At 40.2% G+C, this 15,702-nt stretch overlaps 1 protein-coding gene across 1 annotated transcript; it reads left to right on the top strand.

Annotated features, from left to right (window-relative positions):
- The first annotated feature begins 8,429 nt into the window (after positions 1–8,429).
- Positions 8,430–13,132, top strand: LOC119746347. Its single transcript, XM_038223240.1, has 2 exons — positions 8,430–9,034; positions 12,719–13,132. The coding sequence occupies exons 1-2, from the start codon at positions 8,963–8,965 to the stop codon at positions 13,040–13,042; spliced, it is 396 nt and encodes a 131-aa protein (XP_038079168.1). The 5' UTR covers positions 8,430–8,962; the 3' UTR covers positions 13,043–13,132.
- The last annotated feature ends 2,570 nt before the right edge of the window (positions 13,133–15,702 follow it).

Genomic DNA, 15,702 nt, shown 5'->3' with positions numbered 1-15,702 from the left:
GGTCTGCTTGCTCCATTACTGGTCAAGTAGCCTCTTGAGGTAGATAGCGGTCTCCCGAGTGTTTCCGTGGAGATTCGCGCGCTTTTGGCGGGAATGCCTGGCTGTAAAGGAAAGATGGACTGCTCCAATACGAGGCAGGGTTAGCTGGCGCCTGTACTCGAGTTGCCCACTGGCAATAATCAGTTGCTACAAACATTCAAGCGAGAGGAGCCGAGGAGAGAGTCCACGCATCGCACAGACACATTTTACACGCATCTTGTTCTTTTCCTCATTTTCTTGTTTCTTGACGGGCGGGTGATGCAAACGGAGCAATAACCAGCTTGTCGGGGGACATAGCAACCCGTGTAACAATGACGAATCGCTACAGGATTTATCAGTGCTGGATTATGATCTATAAAAAACTGTAAAATATTTACCTTTTTTTTACATTTTTTCTCTCGGTTGTTTCCCGGCGGCTAGGCGCGCCGTCGGTCGTCTCTCATCTCTCAATTATGTTTGTTATCGATGTGCTCCAAGCCGAAGTTCATTTATCAAGATTCACGCAGTGACAGTCGGAGGAATAAAACCTGCTCAAGGAAACATGAACGTTTCGTCGCCTCGACGTGCGTGAAGACACGATTTGGAGTTGATGCAGTCCATCAATTTTAGACCCTTGCCTTTTAGCGGAGCGCTTGGCAGTCAACGTAGATGTCTGCACAACGAACTTCTCAGTTGAATCGGGCAAGACTGTTTGGAGTGCGCTCTTATTATGAGAACTGTTTGTTTCAATAAATTATTTACTTCTCTTCGGTAGCGTGTCAGAAAGAACGCCAGTGGAGCATCTTTTGGTGTAATTTCAGTTTACGACAAAAATTGGATTTCAAGTCAGGAAAATGCTAGAACTGGATACATATACCGTTTGTAACTTCTTATCGGGACAATCGTCAGCATGTGAGTACCATTTTGTACTAGTTTTTACTTCTTGGACAATTTTGAGTCTTTTAATGGTGAAAGCATGAAGAAACCAAAACAAAATCAGTAAGGCTCGTCTCCTAATAAAAGTAAATTGATATACAATGTAGTTATAATTTGTTCGGCCTGTAAAGCACCGTAATATACCTTTATGTGGTTTACCTCATATTTGTTTATTAATAATGTTAGTAAACATACTTTAAAACACACACGCACACAGAAGTGATACATTTCATCGTTTCTCTTTAACTTTTAACAGCTTTTTATTTATAAGAATTGAGAACGAAATGACAGTCTTCTTTCCTCCATGTATTTGGGCACGGGGGAATTTGAATTAACCGAGGTACTTTGTGTTTTGCTTTGTGTTGGCGGGCAGGGGGGGGGGGGGGATGTTACTTCACATACAAGAATATTATAATGAGAAAAAAATCTAACCGAGGACAGTAGTGAACCTGAGGGTGTTGGTGGGGGCTCTATTGCCCTCGCTCTGAATATGAATAAGGCAATGAAATATGTTTATTTGTATTGTTACAACTATTACAAAACCTAATTTATTCCCCCATGAAACAAAATCTCCCCTCCAAGTGCCTGCAAATTTTACACCAATCACGCTGCTGTCCAAAAAAAAGAGCACCTCTTGGCTCTTAAAGCATTTTCAATTAAGCAGATGAAAATAGTTTTAAAATGTGGAATATGAAGGTGCACATAATTATTCCCATAATGGCAAATTTCGTGTCGGTTATCGCGCGAAGGAATTTATAGGAGCATATATTTTAGGTTGTCCAAATCGAGACGTTCAATTGATATAATCTTGATTCCAGTCATCTTGTTTCGAAACCGCTGCTTCAAACATAGTGTGTCGTTTGAAACATTGTCAGCGTAAGCACTAAACATTAGCGACCTCCGCATGACAGTACCCCTTTAAAGCTAAGTCTTAGGCCCCGAAAAACATGTATACATGTACATATTAATCTATACAGCACGTCAGATGTCTAATATGGATATTGAGTTCTGTTCCATTGAAGGGAATAAACAAGATATTTCACCATCCTCACACGTAAGCTCGATTTTTCTGTGTGATCATGGACGGTAGGTGCTTTCTGTCATGTCATTGATGCTCCCACCCCGTGCTTAGTTCCTGTTTGCGCATCATTAGCTCGTATTGCCCTGTTCTTCTTGTCAGGACGGTGTGATGAAAGGCTTACAAAGTCGAACCGATCTTTTCCATTTAAACACTAACCGGCTTCATCACTGGACGGGGACTTAAGCTCGACAAAGGCACGTGCCCCAGCATCCACCCACGTCATTTTGATCACAAGATGTCGATCAGAGGAAGTTAGAGTTAAAATACCAAAGCCACGATGCACGGTTACTTGGGGCTTAAAACCCCTGACAACTCCCTCCTGGGCCGTATACAGGCCGGTAAGGCACGGCCTACAAGCGTGCCTTCCGATTTCAAGATCATTTTTCATTTCTCCCGGGCGCTATTGATTCATCTTTAGTATGCACTTTACGCAAGCCGCTATGGATCCAGGGGGGCCTTCGGGAACAAACCACGTTGTTTGGGCGGGATTCTCGCGAGACATCCCGAATGCACGCTTCGGTCAAAAACAAAATGAATGAATTTTGATGTCGTAGTTGGAATATCATCGCTTCGTTGCCTCTTAATTAGAGCACCGGTTCCCGCTGGCCATATTGTGGTTCTTTTTAATAATTTCTTCGGGGAGAGAATATAATATACTCACCTGGAGGACAATGTTGAATTGAAACTTCTATCTGTGAGTGAAGGAATGCATAGTGGCCTGGTCATTATTACGATCGACTGGGCTTACATGCTTCAGTCGTTAGCTAACACGCTGCAACTTACAGCTATAACGTCTGCATCGCATCAGAACGCCAAGCATTGACCCCTTCAAACAATATTATTACTTTGACGCCATCTTGGATCTTGAACATGGAGATCGATGAATCCCTTGTTAAAAGGCCATCTGTCTTCACGTTCGAGTGAACTAAGAAATCTGCTGAAAAGCTGAGTAGTATAGAAGCGCGAAGCTGTCGAGCTTGTGTGAATTGGAAGGCGCGGTGATGCGTGTGTAAGGAGGAAGTCTACTGGAGGACAATCAACCATGTCTTGAGTTCAAAGTCAAGACATGCACTTACATCGTGAACTTGTCATGCCAAGACAAACAGGATGCAAGATTTGTTTCCGTTGTTATTCACAAAGAGACTTAAGGAGAGCCATGGGAGATGAGAGCATACAAAGAGTGTTCTCAAGAAATTCGTAGGTTCTCAACAAATGGATGAATTTTTTTGTATAAATGAATTTAGTATTCTCAAATATCAATTGGTTTTTTTTTTTTGTAATGAAAAATCAGATTCACATCGTGACATTTTAACATTTTATCGTGAATAAATCCCGGTTCATACTGCATGCGAATGCGAAGCGAATTTGACTTCATGAAACATTAGCCGGGCTTAATGTGAACGAAACTACTACAATTTCTGTTAAACCCGTTAACCATTGTCACTTTATAAGACTAACAAATTTCTGGGGAGCAACTGGGGGGGGGGGGGGGGGTGACGACTGGTTGGTTGCGAGTCAATATCCATATGCACAACGTGGTGCGCGAATTTTTTAGTAACATGATTTGCTTTTAGCTTTTAGTGTGAGCTGGAGTTCATTATTCTGTTGCCGGGAAGTTACTCTACAGAAGTTCTGCAAACGAGAGGTTTTGTAGGTATTTTGGTCTCAATTTTCAGTTGTTACCCCGGTCCGCGAACTCAAGAGGGCTATTTTTTTAAAAGTCCAAATATACATTTTGCTTTTAACGTGGAGAATTCATCCGTTTTCACTTTGAGCTCAGCAGTCGTTCCCGGTCCATTTGCAGTATCGAAACATTACGAGTCAGAGATAGAAATAAAAAACCTACCCATGCATCTTTAAAATTGTGTAATATTAAGTTACATGCGATTAAGCGGATTGTTGCAGTTATTAGTATGTTTGACGCGTGATATCGAGTGGCGTCATTTATAAGAAGTCAGTTCCAAGAATTACCGAGTTGTGTAATACTCAATGTCGTGGTTAATATTAATCCAGCCTAAACGGTTATTTGTAACATGATGCTCGCTGGGTTTCCAAATAGTCGACTTAGAGTTCGTCTCGTCCCAGTTGCAGACTGAGAATTTGAATGGAAGACGGAACTCACCCCTCGTCAGCATAGATACAGAAAAGATCAAACTCAACGACTGGAAAGCAGCGCAACTCCATCAACAAGAAAATGCCGTGTGTGGACACAGCCGCCAGGAAAGTGTCATTTCTGTTAGCGGAGGGCTAGCCGGCGTTTACATAGCAATTCTGGATCTCCTTAACCCCTTCATGTTGGCTTGCCAGTAAAGACGGATGGTCGTGGACGAGGCGACGAGTTTTCAGGGCATTTGCGTTGTCTGGGAGGCTGCGTCGAATGAAGGAAAAACTTCAATATCTCAGGCGCCTAACGGTCATCTGTACTCGCAGATTATCACTTATCGCAGACAAGGAAATATTCTGTGTTTATGATCGAGAGAGAAAGAAAAAGAATGGTTACAGGTCAAACACGACAAGCAAATTTTGGATGAAATAATTGATGTATCACATAATGAGTTGTCTTGACAGTTAGGCATGTAGGTCTACGGTGAATCTAGCACGCACGGAATGCAAAACAAGGAAAGAAGACCTATTTTTTTTTTAGTACGAGTCTCGTGACCGCGTGAACTGTATAGAGCGTGGAACATCTAAAGCCGTTAGCAAATAACGGTTTGCAAAATACTCGACAACAAACCCAGTGAAGACATTTATTGATTGACTGGACCAGGGAAAAGCGGGCATTAAAAATTATAAAACCTTATAGGTGGAATAGAATAAGTCTGTCTTAAAATGAATGTGATATTTGAGAACATTTTGTATTTTTGCCAATTTGTTCTTCAAATTTCACTGAGATGGTCACCCATAAATAACGCCCTAAACCGAACCATGAATTTGAATTATTCACAGTGTTCTTAAAAAGGTGTTAATTTACCAAAACGATTTTTAAAGAAAACGTAATGTCTTTTAGGCTTATAACTTTGCGATACCAATATCGAACAAATTAACTTTCTCCATCATGACCCTACGTCAACCTTACATTTTCAACAGCACAAGACAAGGAAGGTATACAGGGTGAGTAAAAAAAAAAGGAACCCAAACCCCAACAATTATATTTCATAGTTAAAAAAAAATGTAGAATCAAACGTAATAATGACCGGAAAGCCAATTTCATAAGCTACGTTTAGATGAGAAAAATGACTTAAATTGCTCAATCCGTTCAAAGAATATCACCATTTAAACACAATGACCCTAAAACCTGTCTCGTCCAGAAACGCGATTTCAAGAATCGTCGTCACATTTTTTTGTTTAAAAGTTAAAAATATTCGACAAAGTCCTTCTGAAAGCCCGTCTTTAAAAAGAAGAAGTGGATTTTATAAATCATATATATTGTTTGCCTAACCAGGGTTGTTAATAACGATATTGTGTACTACAGTTGTTTACAGTTGTTGAACAAGTATTGTGTGTCATTTTCTTTGTTGTTCCAAACAGTCAAAACACACAATTTGGACGAGACAGGTTTTAGGGTCATTGCGTATAAATGGTGATATTTTTTGAACGGATTGAGCAATTTCAGTAATTTTTTTCATCTCAATTGACTTTCCAGTCATTAATATTTTTGGTGTTGCAGATTTTTTTTTCATATATGCAATACAATTTTAGGGGTTTGGGTTCCGCTTTTTTTCTCACCCTGTAGTAAAAGAGTGCACGAAGTTCGTTTCAATAGATTCAGAATGGTTCTTCACTGGAGATCTTCATGTTTTTGATCTCATGGGCAGAATTGAGCTCATTCATTGGCGGTACGGGGTAAACCCTTACGATATTTTGAACAGTTCATGCTGAGAATTATATAGTCATAAGTGTGCGTGTCGGTCGGTCGGTCGGTCAGTCAGATAGGTGGTACAAAGATGACGACGCTAGGCTGGTCGACTGGGATTAGCAAAAATTATATGACATGCATCATTCCTCATAAAGGGGTCATGCAGTGATATTTTCTTAGGGGTACATTTTGTGCAACTTTCTCTTCTTAAATGTGTGAAACTATTTTAAATCCCCTTTTTTGGGGCTAGTTATATTAAACAGTGCACTTTTTGAAACAGTACAAATCCTATGCTTTTCCTCACAACTGCGGGCGCTGTTGCTGTGATGTCATTCCATGAAGACGCTGTTTAAATCTGAACCCCAAATTTGCTCATTGAAAACATTTGTGAGAAAGGGTTGCTCATTGGCATTACTGCCATGTACTACGAACCCCCAGAAATAGCTGTAACATTGAGGTTTCTGCCCGGAATGACATCATAGTTTTGCTTATGAATATGGAAATTCGTATTAGCATAAAAACCAAAAAGGCACCAAAATACCTTCAAATGACAAAACAAAAATTGAAAATAAGGTTAAATGGGACATACGGGTGTATTTCTAAAATAGTATTTTAAAAAAAATACGTTGCATGGGCCCAACTACAATAGACTGAGCTCTTCATGTACATTGATGTGTGGTAAAAGTGACAATTACTGACTGCCTGATTTTCAGTTTCACAAAGTGTGTGGGAACTAGCAGTTAATAATGATGCGCGCGTTTAGCACTGGTTTTCAATGTGTCATTTTCGGGGTTTTATGCATAGCCGGCTAGCAAGATCTGCAGTTTCAATTTGTCACTGGCATCACAAACTACCACCCTTTCTATGTCATGTCTAACAGCGTTGTGTTTTCCCTTGATACTGATAGTACCGAATATAATCACCTATCACTGAGCCATACCACGCGATAAATATGACTGTCGGAGCTATTTTTCGATTTTTACCATAAATAAAGTTCATTTTTAATTGCCCCTTTTTCAGCAATACAAAAGATATGGAATGAAACATCGAACGAAATGCGGCCCACGCTTACATTTGGAATAATAATTTTACAAATCTCGAATTTGTTGAGGCTCAAATAAGCCCAAAATCCTTTCTTGCTGGGTAGACTACAGTTCCCACAACGCTATCAGCATGGATAAAGTATCGAGAGGGAGCCATGCCAGTCTACTTGCACTAAGCAGATCCGTTCGTTGGTGTTTATTGCACATTGCTTTTTTTTTCAGAGGGTTGTCGGCTCCCAAAATAATATTGAAAAATGTTAATAGTTTTTTTCTAGTTTATGAAGTTAATAATACAATTGAAAGTTCATGAAGAGAAAAGGAATCAAATTTATTGAAGATCACGCGGACAGTTCGTCTTTAATTGAACTCCACATCTTTTATTTCAAAGTGAGTGTGGTATATTGCAAATTGTCTGTTTATCTAGTTATGTCACCTCAAAAAGAGAACCTTTCAGAGTATTTTTGTTGGGTTCTCGGTAGGCATTATCATCGTACCTTGATTTATGCTTGCAAGTGTTTTATCATAGAGGGCGCTCTGACGAGAAACTTTTTAGTTGTGGTGAGTTTTCTTTTTCTTCAAATCGTCAACCCACCGATTCTCAAAAACAGTTATTAATACCGTTCCTAATTTTTTTTCATGAAAAGAGTTTTGGTGAAAATATCGAGTTTAGCGAAGCCGGTTGCTACTTTTTGAATCGTCATGAAAATGTTTTCACGCATGCAAAATGTTCCTGCTGAAATTAATTGAGGGCGCTACTTCAATCATTAAGTGCATGCAATCGGCAGGCAGAGCAGGTGCATGAATTAATTAATTGAAGATATGAGCTTCTTACTTTCTGTAATTCAGTATTACCGTTACTCTTCAAGTTTCAGAAGGGAACGAACGTGTTGAAACAGTACAAAATATCGTGTTTTTATGTTCTGTTCTAACTTCCTACTCTAAGTTAGAGGGATCGCCCTGAAGGGTGCAGACCAGTAAATCGGTCCGAAATTGCCTACGCCGGCCAAATCACGATTTGCATGCCCTCAAAATCTTCGGTATTTGAGCATGCTGTGGGCCATGAACTTGAGGGTTTGTAAAAAATATGGGTGGAAGCCGTGCACAGGACTGGGAGCTTGCAGTTCTGTGTAATTTTGATGTAATTTGGACCCTAAAAGCGCTCTATTTTGCAATGGAGTGTAGGCATCGTTTTTCAAAATGGCGATGGGCTTCAGGACTATTTTCAGGGGTGATCATCTTCAGATGGAAATTTCTCCTAAAAGTCATCAGTTGACCCCCCGAAAATTGAAAAGAAAATGAAAGATGATGAAATAAGCTTTAATTTGATGTGTGTCTCGAATACCTTGGAGAGTTGTGAGTATTTTCCCCGAATTTTTGAAGTGGGAGCATTTAGCATTGGGGTCTATGGAAGTTTATTTACTGGTCTGCTACCTGAAGAAGACGGCGAATGGAAACTTTACTTCCCTTCGTTCATTACTGAATGGCGCCCTCTATCGTGATTGAGGTTGCCTCGTGCTTGTCACTGATCCTTGTTGACTTTGGCTGGCGGCGACGCACTCGTTGCTCCAACCAGCGAGAGAAATCAGGTTGTTGTAATCATTGATCGGCAGAAAATCTCGGCCTGCAATCGGGCTTATCCCTGGGAGGGGGCTGGCTCACGGTGTGTGTGCAGTGTGCGGCTGAAATGAATTGTTGATGATTGGACATATCGTCCAGCAGTGCAGCGTGCATCAGTTCATCAGTCGAGCCGTCAGACGCTGCGTGTCTCTAGTCTGTTCCGCTGGTATCAACTTCCTCACACCATTGGCACCGGAGTTTAAATGCTGCCAAAACTTTCTTATCAACGTTTCATCTCGCAGATGGTTTCACGAAAAACTCAATATTTTCAAAGGAGCCACGTACGTCAGGACACTTCTGGAATTTTTACGAATGCAAATTGACTGGATGATTTTTCTGGAGTCGTTTCGGATGAGTTGAAGTCCGGAGTTTGGGTTATTTTCCCCCTTTACTTCAGCGAGTGCCGTTGTCATGGCTTCCGGAGCCAGCAGGGCGGGTAATCTTGCGCCGACCACCGAGGAAGTCAATAGTTTCAAGGACAAGGTAACTAACTGACGCAGTTGGTGTTCAGGAATTTCATTTTGGCATGATGAAAATGGCAAGGTATTTTTGATTCGGCATCAAATTACTAAGTTTGCAATTTGACCAAAAGAGTTTGGTGCAACTAAGTCCAGCACCCAGTCTTACACATTACAAGTTTAAGATTTGATGGGCTTGAGCCTTTTAAGACCCCATATCCATATTCATTCAAGTAACTGTCAAAAGGCGTTCTTGAATTGATTGACATTTATGGCCTTCACTCAATTCTTCCTAATGTTTTTGCTAAGTATTAATTAGGCTACCAAAATTGATTGCATAAATTATTTTTTCGACATGTGAACGTGTTTTTTTTTTTGGGGGGGGGGCAGGAGATGCAAACAAGTATAATTTCAATAGGACGAGTTGTAATTCATGATAAAAATGTTCACAGTCACAAGATATAAAATGGAAATTCCTGATTCAGTTGATAAAGCGCAACACTGGTAGTCTTTTAGTTTTACCCAATCATGCCAATGGATGCATTGTAATTATGTTGATTTCATTTATATATTTTTATAATGTAGTTGTACCAATACTCTTATGGGATCACTTGATCCAGTACAGAAGTAATGATGGTTTTCTTGACATTATGAATTTGTAAATTCAAATACAAAAGTTGCCTATTGGAAAACTGCCATGTGACTCATGAATACAAATTACGTGAAGAGGTATCCATAATGTGTAAAAACTCGTTTGAGATTGTTCAGCCTGTCTGTGAATCCACTCCTTTGTGTCTGATACCTGGAGATTAGCTTAAATTGTTTTTTTTTGTTCACATAGGCTACTGTGAGAAAATCCAGTTTGTCACACTTACATGTAATTGTAAGAGATTCTTAAAGTTTACATTGTAAAATCATGGTAGACCACACTCACTACTTTATGTTCATTTCATGCATTTTTTTTTCTGTAGTAGTTTGGACCACGGAGGAAGGAAAACAGACTTCGACTAGCTCTCAAGATAAAAACTTGTACAGAAGTTTATCAAAGTTGGTGTCAGCATCATTCAAACAAGTATTAGTTGTGCAAAATCTTATCCCCATTTTTTTTAACCATCTCTCTTTTTTTTTTTTTTTTAAATGTCTCACCAGATATTTTCAAGCCTCAAAATGCAAGCCTAAAATAGGTTGAAACACAAGTCACACTATTTTGGGGGAACTATACTGGCTCAAAAAAATTGCGGCTCAAATTGAACAACCCTTTAGAAAGTCTGCTAAAAGTATTCTTCCCGTTAACACTTTTGCAGAAGACACAAAAAGAGACAAGTACTGCATATGTGCATCATGCCCCTGAATATTTCAAAATAACCACACCAAGATTCAAGAACAGTAGGAGACATTTTTTAGGGTGAAAAGCTCGCCAGGGGGGTCTGCTGAGAAGGCCAAACTCATCAAATTAAGAAGATAAAAAAGAGTGGGCTTGAAAGATGCCAGTACCAAACGGCGCCTTGAATGGCTTCCCCTGTAATGTCCAGAAAATTACCCAGTGTTACTGGCCGCACAACAGGAAGTGGGCAGGCATTTGGACCTGTTTGTGCCCGTGTTTGTCAAAATAGTCTAGCCTCATTGGTTGTGGCGTGCATTGTGAGCTAACAGGTCCAACGCTGGTGAGATGTCCTTCTTTGTAAAGATTTCATCATGGTTTGGATATTTCACCTTCCATAAATCACTGGGTTTTTATTATACTTAAAACAGGTGTTGGCATGGGATGACATGGATGGATGTTGATACCTGATAGGCTGAAAATTCTGTTCAATTGGACTTGAGTTTCTAATCGGATACTCTATAAATTGGAAAATGTATAGGCCCCAACTTTGTGAACTTTCATCAGGTTCCAGATTATGGATTAACATGACCGGCTCCACAAAAAAGGGTATTAAGTTGCGCTGAGCATTATTGTTTACTGGCCCGCTAAACATTGAGAGGGTAACAATTTCGTCAAAATGTGATTTTATATTTTTTTCATGAATGACATCTTTAATACCTGCAGTTTCAGGTTTTATTCACAGAAATGTTAATTTTGATGAACAAAGTGGAAATAAACAACCATTTTGTGTGCATCGTTCTGTTGTTCTACAACAAAGCTAGCTATTTCAAAGCCTGTTTTCTCAGTTGTGTAATTTGAACTCCAAGGAAGTAATTAATATGCAAACACGTCACATCTCCAGAACGAGAGGGGCTATGGAGCTCTATTATATACCATAGAGCCATGTAAATGTACACCCCTAGTAACTGGATTGAAAGTACCGGTACAGTGCAATTAGTAAGGGTCCCAATAATCTAGGCTGATGTTGCTGTGGCAGACTGTCACACGCCTGCAGTGTGAGACCTTTTTTAAGAAGCAGGAAAAGTGCCCATGGCACCCTCAAGCGCATGCGCCCGCTTTTCGTTCCTGTTATTGTGCAGTATGATCTGCGAGTTTCAACACGTACGGGTACATGTACAGGTATCCAGAAAATCCTTGGAAAATCCTCAAATGTCGAGTTCCTACAAGTGTGAAAACACCAGCAGTTGTCCGAAAGGAAATCGTACCATCCCCCTGTCTGATATTGTTAGAGTTGGAGCCAGGAACAGTTAGAAGGAATCGGGAGGTGTTAGGCTCACCTAGGTGTGCATTACGCTTGAAACTCGCTGAATAGTGGGATCAGGATTAACTAGTTGCTTAACTCATGCCCGGAATGTGTTGTGTGTGTCTCCTGACATGATGAACTAGCTTGAACTGTTGACACAATGGATGTTTGTCACAAGTCATTAAACAAGGGGGCTGGGTATGAAAGGTTTCCCATGCAGGCCCCAGACCTCAATTTCCTCTCTGTGGAGTTTTTGTTCACTGGGGCTGTTTGTGTTGCCCCTAGCGCCCATGGTACATGCACTTATTGAGGCTTTCACCTGTTCTGTAGAGGTATGGTAATATGGTATAGTACCTGATGCATATATATGAGAAATGCACTCTTTTCAGAAATTATAGCCTATGCAAATTTTGTAAATCATATGGAAACCATTTAAATCCAGAAACCATTGGAAGGAATTGTGAACTACATGTATTTTCATGACCTTATTTCTGTGTTGATCAGAAATTAAGGGCAAACTTTTCCTCAGAATTTAAAATGAACTTCAGATTACAGATTGGCCTGTGTTTGTAGAAATTTGTCTTTTTTCAAGCCAACTTACAATGTACACGTATAAGGCCGTTATAGTCTTGTGCAAGTACGAATGTACGATAAGCATGAGGAATACACACTGTTCCTTGGCTCATCAAGCAGATACTTAATTCTGAAAGCTACATAAGTCCGTAACACTTGTTCGTGTAGAGCCCGTGCCGCCTGAGTGAAGTGCCTGTTCCATACATGTAGTACTTGTACACAGCAGTTCTCTCTGACTCTGAAAACGATGGAATTTGCCCCTCGTCAAAGTACAGCATAACTCAGGAGCTAGGGATGTATGCATGTTCCTGTACTCAGAACAATATGTAAGAAGTCAGTGGATGTTGTGTACGTGTACGTAAAATATTAAATTTCAGAAACAAGACTATTGAATTTAGGAGTCACCTGCACTCAGTACACCAAGATGTCTGTAGAAATGCAGATTTTTGTGACAAATTAGTCAATTTGTCCTTTGTAACCGTTCTGATTTATTTCTGTTTGTCACACAGCTAGAAGAAATGTACAAGCCTTCAGCGAGCGTAGCAGGATATAGCGCAGCAAACAACGGACAGCCAGCAGAATCACGTGACAGGGACGTTATAATGCAGAGGATGGCACAGCAGGGCGTGGCCCAGGAGGGCGCGGCCCAACAGGGCGCGGCCTCATCCCTACACGATGTTGTGGTAATGGGTCACTCTGGGCGGGGCCAGGTTGGGGTGTGGTGTGAGCGATGCAACAGTCGTCTTGTTGAACTCAAGAAGCAAGCTTTACGACTCATGATCATGCATCCTAGTCTCATACGACTCGCTATGAAGGTAAGTCCAAATTTGTAGTCATTTTCATTAGAAGCGTCACAATTCAAGGATATCTTTATCTTAAGAAAATTTGACAAGTGGGGTGTGTTCTGTCGAAAGAAGCATGCAAATGGTGCGCAATATTCCTGAATGATTGAATATTCTCAAGAATGTTGTGCAACGTTTGTGTTTTTCACAAATCTTGAAACAGACCCTACTCGATCAATATTGTAGTGGAATCCATCACGAGTCCTTTACTAGTGTGGGCCGAATTTCATGGCTCTGCTAACCGCAGATTTCCGCACTTACGATGACCATTTTGTGCTAACAGCACTAGCAGAAAAATTCTGTGCTAATCCTGTAAACACAGAATCCTTAGTTACAGGATGTACAATGTACACATGCGCTGAAGTCAAAATTCCTCGCTTACCCGTGAAATACATTTACTGTAAGCACAGAATTTTCTGCTTACTTTTCTGCCAAGAAATTAAACCCTGGTCACAAGTAAAGCACAACAATGACAAAGGAATGCTTTTGTCACAATTCACTCGAATGGCTTGTGACTTGGCTGGAGACTTGGTAACTTTTGATGGACTTTACGTGATGAACTCAACTACATTGTACAACACTGTACACTAAAGGTTCCAAACGTACGACATCAAAGTACCACGTACGTTACGTGACCATCTGGTTTCCTTGTGGTCTGCCACCATTGCAGAAGGCAAGCGTTTGGTTAGCAACCACGTCTTTCCATGTGAACTAGACAATATGGCTTATTGTCGTGTAAAATAACTGTGAGTTCTTTTATGAAATTGCATAGTGTTCACTACCTGTGCCGTGCACGGTTATCATATCCTGCCGATCCAGCACTGGGTGTTGGCCCCGCATTGTTTTTCTCACAGTTTTTGCCATCCATCACAAATTTAAAAGCTTGCCTACTACCGTTACTTGTACTTACTGCGCACGATGCTATACGAATGTTTCCTATAATGGTGAGGCGAACTTTCCACTACCCGGATGTAGGCCGGGGCTGTGAGAGAGCCCTATGACAACTAGTTTTTTCCCTGTTACGCGATTCATTCCAAAATGTCTTGACCTGCAATACATAAAATGGCAATCTGTGTATATTTTTGGCTCTTCTCGTAAAGTCCTGGTAACCATTTAGAGGTGAAGATAGCATAAACAAGTATCATTTTGCTATTAGTTGCCATGGTGATTAATGTATTTAAATCCTTACTTGTTTCACTGTCGGTGTTTTGCCCAATCAGCTGACTGTCGATTGTGTCCAGGCAGATCCCTAAATCAACCGTCTTGTTTGTGAAACCTGGCTCAAAAAAATGTAAAAACCACTTTGATTTTATTCCATATACAAATACTTCATAACCTTCAGAATTGTCGCACTTCATTTGCCTCAGGCCATGCAGAAATACGATCAGGATTGAATGATATTAAACCGATCTCTCAATACTGGAGATGTTCCGTTCTGTTTAGTTTAATGGTCTGATAATTTGGCGAAACAAAATGACGAACGATCGCAAGCGTGGTTTGAGACAATGATGATATTGGTCAGAATGCAACTAAGACAAACTGTAAAATACTGTCTGGTCTAGATAAATTGAAAAACTGTCCTAAATCAGTAGGATTTATGGGTGAAATTGAGACTACGTTTTTAAACTTGGATTTTTCTTTTCAAGATAGGAACAATTTGATTTTTTTCCCCTAGACCACTGAGAATGCAAAGACATTCATGAATATGGTGACTTCAGATGCCAGGTATTGTTCTTTTAATTATATAGGCCTTTGCAATGTTTTTGTCATCAGATATGTTTGATAGATGATTATTTTTCAATTTAGTTTAGGTACTGGTATAGAGAGTAAAATGGAATAAATGTCATCAGTCTTTGTTGAGTTCTTTTTGGAAACAGAAGGTTTTTCTAATTAATTCTAGAAATTTCAGCTTGGTAAATTCTCAAGGCTCGTGCATTTACCATTGATTCGGCCCACTTTCCAAGATGATTAAGAACTGCCTGCAAACTACATGTACGGTAGACTCATCGTACATGACCATTTAAATTTGGATAAATTGAAAAGCAGAATGCCTGTGTCATTATGAAGCGTACTCATTTATCGTCGCACGAGCCTCACTTTTGTTAGCTGGGCTTTGACAAGATAACGTGAAAGGCTAGCACGAGACTGCGGGACCCTGCTGCGGCACGAAATTTTCCTTGTTAAATACCTGCTGCTTTTAAGTGTCGTTTTATCGTTGATTAGATTTAATGGTGCCTCACAAAAATCAAAATTAATGGTCACTGGAGCCAGAGGGGTTAATTTTTAATCAGAAATCTACTCAAGTCGCTGGAAAAGCAAGAGTAATTTAAGCCTTATCTTGCGGTGTCGCTAAGATAACGGGGCACAAGAGGAACAAGGAAGCATATTTTGGTCACTGGGTAACCAGTCAGTTTGACCTCACCTTTGGCCGACAATTACTCATAACTGTATTCAGAGATGTAGGCCACTTACTACTCTGACGCTGTGTCCAGCCTCACAATAGTTGATTCATTGTCTTAGGCTCCGCCATTCCATTGTAGCCTTATTTCAGAAAGCCTGGCTCATTGACAGTTTACGTCTGCATCAAGAATTGATTGTGATTAAAGGGAATATACATCATTTGCTTCTACTGTAATTTTCAGAAATGGATG

This window comes from Patiria miniata, unplaced genomic scaffold, assembly GCF_015706575.1.
Source record: "Patiria miniata isolate m_02_andy unplaced genomic scaffold, ASM1570657v1 HiC_scaffold_7, whole genome shotgun sequence".
NCBI classification, from domain to species: domain Eukaryota; kingdom Metazoa; phylum Echinodermata; class Asteroidea; order Valvatida; family Asterinidae; genus Patiria; species Patiria miniata.
This window is presented reverse-complemented; position numbering and strand designations above follow the sequence as displayed.